Below are 9581 nucleotides of genomic sequence, written 5' to 3'. Positions count from 1 at the left end.
CTTTGCATATTTTCCCAGAATTCCCCTAGTGGAGCATCCATGACTATAAGACTCCACACGCCTACACAATTTTCTGAATTAACTCCATAAGGAGAAATCTTACTTCCCGACCTTAATCACAAGCCTCTCACTCATCTGAACAAGTTCCCTATGCTGGGAACCAGGTTGAAACAGTGCTGTCTACAGTTGGGAGTCTGTTCCTTCTGGAATAGATATACTGGTTTGGTTTTAATCCTGCATCATGTCAAAAGGCTTCCTGAAGGTCATGCTTGATGTCAAGGGAGGTGACATCATGTATTCCCTACATGAATATGAATATCAGGACTAGCTCTGAACAGTGTTGGAAACACTTTCCCAGTAGTTTAAATGTGTGATTTGCTACTAATTAATTTGGATCAACCAAATTTTAGGGAAAAAAATTGCAAATTCACTAAACTCTAATGATGAAGATAGAATAATGCTTACAAGATGCTTACTAACCCTAATGTAATTCCATTAGGTAATCTTACTGCAGATAGTGTAAGTACAGAGCAAAACAAGAACACATTTCGAAGATACTCTGCTAGGTCATTAATGATTCATGCTATAATTTTATTAATAGAACCAGAAAGGAGGCTCTAGAGCAGAAGCAAAGACATTAAATATTTGAATCACAATGTGTGTAATTATATTTCATTATACTACTGTTGTCACACTTAATCAATATTAGGGCACTTGATGACCTTACATGTCAACCATCTAACCTTGAGTGGTCCTTATTCATATCAACTCCATTGATATGCAATTGCATCTTGGTTTCAAAATTAAGACATCCTACTTTTTCCATTCAGTATCTATTATGATAAGAGTAAAGATGTTCATTGTATTTAGATGAGTGTGCTTGCTGCAACATGCACACACAGTCCTGTAAACCTAGTCTCCCTTCACTGCAGATTGCATTTGAACCACTCCTACTACCCCCCCCCCCCCAACTCCATAAACAAACAATACACAGCACCAAGCAAGCAGCTGCTATCAGAAGAACAAACTGAATCAGATGATTTTAAAACATTGGCAGAGCACATGGTCGGTGTTTTCATGGTAAGGGACTTCCACTATTCTTTGTTCTGTCCAGTCTGCCAAAGCTCTTCTATTCCATAGTAACCTAGGGGTAATATTTCCTTTTTCAATTTTAGTGCAACAGAACAAACTAAATATTTATATGGAACTAAAGTAATTTACTTAAGTTATACATACTCAATGTCCCTGTCTCCAAAGAGACTGTATTACATGTAAATGTAATTTTTTGGTTTAAAATAGAAATATGGCGATACCAACAGTTAAAAAAAAAATTAACCATGTGAAAGGATTTGATGGCATTTTTAAAGTGTGTACTGCAAAAAAAAAAACTGTACTGTTGATGTCATATACAGAAGAGACTGAGGAAAATTGAATGTGATGCTAATGAAGATGTTCCAGTAAATGATTATTTCAGGATGCAGAGAAGAGTGTACATAGCTGTGTGCCAAATAGACAGACCAGGCACCCAGTCAGTTAGAATGGTCTGCTAGAAGATAGAACTGTGAAGATTCTTCATAGTGTTTTTTTTATTGATAGCACAATAGGTCTTTCAGTCTAAGTACAGTATGACACAGAACTGTCGCTTACTGTGTGCCTGCTGTAGTGCTCTGTGGGATTAGGACATGACATTCTCAGCCCTGACAGAGCTTTTGTTCAGTATATTTATAGCTGCTTCTGGTCATTGTTGAGCAAAGGAGATTGCCCTGCCCTCTGGCCCTTTCCTAAGAAGATTTTGGGTAGAAGCTCATCTTGTGGCACTAATTGAAATGATTGGTGGAGGGAATATAGTGAGCTCACTTTTATCTGCCAGGGGCTAAGCAAGAGGAAAAAAAAAGCAAAGCTTTGCCTTGTTCCAGTGAGTCTCAGGCCTCCTGGCCATCTGTCAGAAGACTCATACAAAGGGCAACACTCACTGTGACAGTGCAGAAGAAAGAGCATTGTTCAAGAACAGTGGCTGAGCTTACAGTGGAGGTGAAGGTTGGTGCTTAATATAGTTCTCTTCCATGTCAGTAAAATGTTCAGATTGAGGAGCCTATACTATATTGTGTCTGCCTTCATTTCTGTACACAGTTAAGAGTTTAGCTGAAAGGTCTGCTTGCAGTAAAATTGGTTATTATGTTTGGACAGCTACATTTTTATGAATGAGAACAGAAATGCACACTTTATTTTTGAGGAAACTGTTATAGTTTTAGTGCTATAAAGCAGTTTGTTAGCTTATACAATCATGTTATAACTTGATTTTAGTTAAGTTTCTTATTAATGGATGTAGCAAACATTAACTCGACACATTAATGTGTTACATAACACAAATAAATGCTATATAATCATTCCAATGTAGTATTAAAGTTTACTACATCTGTGTTAAACATATGACATTATGTGTAATTTTCAAACTCAAATTTGTGCCACTAAAGTTGAACTCAGCAGAATGTATTGTTTATGTGGCTTACAATTCATTCTGAACCCAATCGGTATGCTTTCTAATATTGCTTTTGGGATTGTTTTGACAGAGAATTGTACATGTCTTCTCTGTAAAAATATTTCTACACTTTTTAGGAAACTGCTTTAATTTTATAGTATACTTTTTATTTGTACACAAGGGCAATTACTGTGGTTGCCCTCTTAAAGTTATATTCCCATGTATTGTGAAATATTCATATTTTTTAAAGTAATAATGATGTTGTTTATTTTAGGCTCTAATAAATTAACATAGGTAATGAGTTATTTGGCATACACGTTATCTTTCTTATATAGTTATGAATGAAATATGCATTAAAAAAATCCTTTTGAAAGGATTTGCAATTATTGTAAGTAACCGTTGTCGGGGAGAAACATTCAGAGAGCCCCCACCCCTTCAATGTCCATGAGCCATACAGGTCTGATCTTGGTCACAGATGTAAATAGTCTTAATTGAGAGATAGACATTTGTCTGTTTTGTTTTGCAAACAAGGTTGGTATTGTTAAATGGAAGAGCAGTTAATGGGTTTGGATTTTTGCTCTTTTATTGCAATGAAAGGGTTTTTAGTGTCAACTCCAATGTTGGGAGCTTGAAAAGTGCCGTTGTCTTACCACCTTTTCTCTGGGGGTATTTACCACTAAAGAATTTATCATTACTATTTCAGGAAAGGGATAATATTAATTCCACTGTAAGAAGCATGGCAATGTTAATGTATTCATGACTGTTTTAAGACTGTAGATTATTTACAATTCAGTTCTGGATAGAGAAAAAAAGTGTATTATTTTAAACACACATATGATATCAGGATGCCGGGAGGGATCATCAAGCCACTAGCATTTTCATTATCTGTAAAACCTATACATTTTCATGATATACCCATATAGCTAAATTATTGGATACTGTACACCAATAAAAACATATCAAAACATGGGCTACAGCATATCCATTCATGTCTATGGACATGACAAATGCCCAAACAGTGTACGTTTGTTGTGCTGTGCGTCTTTCTTTTTTAACTTTTTTTTTATTGAGAAAAACGTGGCCTGTTACATTTTTTAATGTCCTTTTAGAAAACGTATGCAAAATGTGTGCTTTTTTTTCCCGTAACATTTGGTTTCTATGCACAACGTTTGTATAAAGTGTTACAGCGCATGCATCAATCTGTCACATCCATTTTCATGCCTGGATCTTCATATTTTCTATCTATTTCTGCTAAGGACACATGGGAATGGCTTCAGAAGGTGCAAGAAGCAGAATTGAAAAAAAACCATGTGATTGATACAGCATATACGTCAAAAAAAGTAGACAAATGACAAAGAATGCATCAATTTTTGTACATTTCTAAAGATATATGTTGCAGTATAATGCAAAAAAACGTGATGGAAACACAGCCTAACAGGCTTTATGCACACTGATGTATGCCCTCACGCAGAGCCGTGCTCTTGGAGCACTTGCGCCGGGCCCCAGGATCAATCCTCTCCATGTGGGCCCCGGCGTCTGGCATTGTAGATCCGGCCCTCTACTCAGTCAGATAGTTTCCAGGGGCCCCACCTTCCTTCCCCTCCACTGGATTCCTTTACATAATTTTCCAAGTCTGCTCAGAGGCGGAGAGTAGCGGAATCTCGCAGCACTAAAGTCTCTGGGCGGAGACTTGGTTTTGTGTGGAGAGTCCTCATCCGGAGCCTGCTTGTGAGCAGATAGGTCAGGTTTTACTTCGGCCATCTGATCGGTCAGCGGACGGTGGAGTAGGAGAGAGAGTCAGGACCATGTGCAGAGGAGCTGTGCTATAGGAACCCCTGTGCTCCCTCTCCTGTCTCTCCAGGCCCGGGAGAGTCTCTGGGGCTGCATGGGCCCCATAGATATCAGGTACACTAAGTATGGGGCCTGCTAAACGGTATTAGCATCCCCATACATACAGGCATGCACTTTATGGTACTGTGCCTTTAAGGCACTGACACCATAGAGTGACAGAAGTGCATGCACCTCTCCCTGCACCTTTTGTCCTCCACAGACGGCCGATCTATCATTCATCATACATCGGGCTGTCTGTGTGACTGCAGCCGAGCAGAGGAGGAGAAGCCACAAATCATCCAGGTTGTCAGCGCTGCAGGGGAACGTCTGGAAAGGTGAGTGAACTTTTATTATTTTATTGTTAACTGTTATAAAGGGCCCAGCAGAGAATGCAGAGGGTTGTAATGTATATGTGTGTATATATAGAGGCAGCTACTGTATAGGGGGATATTATTTATGCATAGAAGCACTGTATAGAGGTGAGAGGGAAAATTTATGTCTAAAGCCCCTGTATAGTGGAAGGGGCAGTATATATTTAGGGGGTAGAGGCAGTATATAAAGGATGGGGGTTTCATTCATTTATAGAACAACTATACGTGACCAGGGGTGTTCATTCATATATAGAGGAAGTGTAGAGGAAACAGGTGGTTTAATTTATAGAATAAGATAATAGATGCGTAGCATAGAGGATGGGGGGGGGGGTGTAATTCTTAAATATAGGGGCACATTTACTTGCCTGGTCCGTGTGCGATCCCTGAGGCTCGTTGCCTGACGAGGATGAAGTCTGCCGCGATCCACGTAAATCTTTTGCCTGAGATCCTGCATGTGTCGCTTCCCCCGCTGGAGTTCACCTTCTTCTTCCTGGTGCATGTAAGTGCATTGTCTTCCAGACAGTTGGATTGTCCGATGGCCAGACCCCCAATTTCTGTTGCATGAAAGCCGACAACGATGCGCCAAAATCCAATCTAAATGCGGTGCACATATCCGACGATAGTGCGGCCCGCGGGCCCTTCGTAAATGAGCCCCATTATATAGAGGATGGGGTGTGTGATTCATATACAGAAGACAGAGGGGTGTAGTTCATGTATAAAGACAGTGTATAGGGGACAAGGGGTGTAATTTACTTAGAGACACTGTATAGAGGATGGGTGAGTGTAAGTCCTGTAAGAGCCACTATATCTTTAGCACGTGGGGGGGGGGGGGAACAATTTATGTACAGAGCCACTGTTTAGTGGATGTGGGGACTGTATTTTGGGGGGCAAGAGCGGGTGCTATATAGAGAGGCGGAGGGGCAGCTTTGGATATGGGAAGTCACTGTATAGATGAAATGGGCGATTATTTTATTATTTTGGACTAGTATAATTTTGCAGTGCTTATGCTAGTGGTGTGGTGGTATTATTCAGTCATGATGCAGTGGCAGCGGTGTGGTGGTATTACTCTGTCATGATGCAGTGGTAGTGTAGTGAGGGGTATATATTGTACATGTGGGGGCACAGTTTGTTCAGTTGTGGTGTGAGGGGTATATGTGATATATGTGGGTGTACAGTGTGATCAGTTGTGGTGTGAGGGGTATATGTGATATATGTGGGTGTACAGTGTGATCAGTTGTGGTGTGAGGGGTATATATGATATATGTGGGGGCACAGTGTAGTCAGTTGTGGTGTGAGGGGTATATATGATATATGTGGGGGCACAGTGTGGTCACTTATGGTGTGAGGGTATATATAATATATGTGGGGGCACAGTGTGGTCAGTTGTGGTGGGAGAGATATATATGGAGGCACAGTGTGGTCAGTTGTGGTGTGAGGGGTATATATGATATATGTGGGGGCACAGTGTGGTCAGTTGTGTGTAGATATGATATATGTGGGGGTACAGTGCAGTCAGTTGTGGTGTGAGGGATATATATGGGGGGCACAGTGTGATCAGTTGTGGTGTGAGGGTTATATATGTAGGGGCACAGTGTAGTCAGTTGTGGTGTGAGGGGTATATATGATAAATGTGGGGGCACAGTGTGGTGAGTTGTGGTGTGAGGGGTATATATGATATATGTGGGGGCACAGTGTGGTCAGTTGTGGTGTGAGGGGTATATATGATATATGCGGGGACACAGTGTGGTCAGTTGTGGTGTGAGGGGTATATATGATCTATGTGGGGGGCACAGTGTGGTCAGTTGTGGTGTGAGGGGTATATATGATATATGTGGGGGCACAGTGTGGTCAGTTGTAGTGTGGAGGCACAGTGTGGTCAGTTGTAGTGTGAGGGATATATATGGGGGGCACAGTGTGATCAGTTGTGGTGTGAGGGGTATATATGTAGGGGCACAGTGTAGTCAGTTGTGGTGTGAGGGGTATATATGATAAATGTGGGGGCACAGTGTGGTCAGTTGTGGTGTGAGGGGTATATATGATATATGCGGGGACACAGTGTGGTCAGTTGTGGTGTGAGGGGTATATATGATCTATGTGGGGGGCACAGTGTGGTCAGTTGTGGTGTGAGGGGTATATATGATATATGTGGGGGCACAGTGTGGTCAGTTGTAGTGTGAGGGATATATATGGGGGGCACAGTGTGATCAGTTGTGGTGTGAGGGGTATATATGTAGGGGCACAGTGTAGTCGTGGTGTGAGGGGTATATATGATAAATGTGGGGGCACAGTGTGGTCAGTTGTGGTGTGAGGGGTATATATGATATATGCGGGGACACAGTGTGGTCAGTTGTGGTGTGAGGTGTATATATGATCTATGTGGGGGACACAGTGTGGTCAGTTGTGGTGTGAGGGGTATATATGATATATGTGGGGGCACAGTGTGGTCAGTTGTAGTGTGAGGGATATATATGGGGGGCACAGTGTGATCAGTTGTGGTGTGAGGGGTATATATGTAGGGGCACAGTGTAGTCAGTTGTGGTGTGAGGGGTATATATGTAGGGGCACAGTGTAGTCAGTTGTGGTGTGAGGGGTATATATGATATATGCGGGGACACAGTGTGGTCAGTTGTGGTGTGAGGGGTATATATGATATATGTGGGGGCAAAGTGTGGTCAGTTTTGGCATGAGGGGTATATATGTGATATATGTGTATATAGGATGATGCCAACCATGTCTGTTTTATAAACCTGCAGAGATGAATTGTGACTGCAAGAAATCTCATGGAAGATCAGACCAAAGGGAAGAGACAACCTGAGGGACGTCACCTGTAAGTCATTGTATTACACTGCAGTCTCTGTGCAGGACTGGTATCTACTCCTATATCAGGGGTAGGGAACCTGTGGCTCGGGGGCCAGATATGGCTCTTTTGTTGGCTGCATCTGGCTCTGACAGATCTTTAATAAATAGTGATGGCCGCTGTGTCTCTTAGACTGATCACAGGCAGCGATGTTACCGCTGCCTACGTCCTTTATACGACCCAGGCGCCATCGCCGCCATTGTCTAAGCCTGGGTCAAGGAGAGGGAGCAAAGAGGAGCTGGCTGCAGGGAGCGCTGGTAAGTGAATATTCTTTTTTTTTTTTTTTTGCTGTGACTACCTATCTACTTGAGGGCATGTGCTGTGACTACCTATATACTGGGAGACAGGTGCTATGGCTACCTATCTGGTAGCCCCTGGTCTTTATAGGAACCCAGAAATTGGGCAGTGCCTCTTTAAATCTGCGAGTGCCAGCGCACGCACTGGCCAGTTGGGACAGGAGACGGAAAAATGGTGGGTCGAGTGATCTCGGCGCCGCCACAGAGAGGGTCACGGGTGTGCCTGCAATCTGAGACCTAGATCACAGGGTCACCCGTGATACTGGGACAACCTATCTACTGGGGGGCAAGTGCATATGATACGGCTCTTACGGAATAACATTTTAAAATATGTGGCGTTCATGGCTCTCTCAGGCAAAAAGGTTCCTGTATATGATCACGATATGGTGGTAAATACTGGTCTGTGTGTAGGTTATCATTTAGTATTGCAGTATTATTCGGTCATTATGTAGTGGTAAAAATCCTGATGTAATGTTATTATTTGGGCCTTGTACAGAGGTGTCATTAGTGATAATGCACTTTGCAGGGTGGTGTTTATATGATAACAATATGGCGGTAAAGATCATCAGTAAGTGGAGTTTATATGTGGTAAATTATTGGTAATACTGGTCTGTGTATAGAGTATTGTCTTCATTATCAGGATGTTGGTATTTGCTTCATGTTGTAGTGATGCTGTGGGTCACAGTTTGGAGGGATTATTTGAAAATTGTAGCGCTTTTGTTTGGAATACTGGTCTTCTGGTAGTTTTAATTGGTTACAGTATGGTGGTATCATAATATGGTAATAGTATGGAGGGAGTATTTTTTGGTTTGTCATGGACCAAAATTTAAATTTGATCAGTAAAGGTAGGAATTTATGAACCAATCTGAAACTAAAGATACCATTGTTTCTAATTTTTTAGAGCTTGGGCTGATATGTGAAACTCTATGGGGCAGATTTATCAAGTGTCTGAAAGTCAGAATATTTCTAGTTGCCCATGGCAGCCAATCACAGCTCAGCTTTCATTTTACCAGTGCTCATGAATATTTTAAAGAGGAGCTCTGATTGGTTGCCATGGGCAACTAGAAATATTCTGACCTTCAGACACTTGATAAATCTGCCCCTATAACTATGTGGTATACTTTACATATATTGTTGTGGGAGGGGGCCCTGCATCGGCTGCCGAGCTGGGGGGGGGCCCATCCTAAATGAGGTGCTCCATACCGCTGGGACCCTTGATCTGGCCCTGCCCTCACAGCTAAGTCTGGGCAGGCATACGTCTGATGCGAAGGAGATGAGGAGTGGTGACCCCTACCCTCTCCATTGGGGGACGTATGTACAGCTACAAGCTTGCGTCACAAGTCGTTCCCCTACGGTCATGTGAATGCGGCCTAAGAAGTATAGTTGGAAAGTTTAGAGTGACTGTTAATTCTGTCTTTATAAGCCCTAGCCTCGGGAGTCCTACTGAAGTTGTGACAGTCTATCCTAAAGTGCAGTGTTTGTTGTCTCTCCCAATAGAAGGCACAATGGCCGTAATAGCTAAGCTACAAAGCTACAAGTTTGTGTCTGTTTGGTCCTTTTTTTTTTTTTTTGGAAGAACGTCATTAAAACAGTTTTACAATAGTAAAAAAACTATCTCCAGTGATTTCCCTTTTGCATTTTTATAGGGATTTCCTTGACTGAGACTCTGCTCAGTTATTTACACTTATGTGTGTGTATATATATTTATATATATTCTGACATGTACCGTATAAGCCGAGTTTTTCAGC

The 9581-nt window shown here is 42.0% G+C and overlaps 1 protein-coding gene across 15 annotated transcripts in view; it reads left to right on the top strand.

Annotated features, from left to right (window-relative positions):
• The first annotated feature begins 961 nt into the window (after positions 1-961).
• The window catches only part of LOC140133169 (poly(rC)-binding protein 3-like), a 778519-nt gene continuing 769899 nt past the window's right edge, over positions 962-9581 (top strand). For 5 of the 15 annotated variants that reach the window (XM_072152955.1, XM_072152956.1, XM_072152944.1 and 2 more), the window contains exons 1-2: positions 1720-2037; positions 7434-7507. In XM_072152955.1, the coding sequence (XP_072009056.1) occupies positions 7461-7507 (47 nt within the window). In that variant the 5' untranslated portion in view covers positions 1720-2037; positions 7434-7460. Of the gene's footprint in view, positions 1081-1717; positions 2038-7433; positions 7508-9581 lie in introns of those variants that run through there. The other 10 variants (XR_011855824.1, XM_072152943.1, XM_072152952.1 and 7 more) reach the window with 8 other exon arrangements.

This window comes from Engystomops pustulosus, chromosome 5 (assembly GCF_040894005.1).
Source record: "Engystomops pustulosus chromosome 5, aEngPut4.maternal, whole genome shotgun sequence".
Taxonomy (NCBI): Eukaryota; Metazoa; Chordata; class Amphibia; order Anura; family Leptodactylidae; genus Engystomops; species Engystomops pustulosus.
The sequence above is the reverse complement of the archived record's forward strand: the minus strand, read 5'-3'. Positions and strand labels throughout refer to the sequence as shown.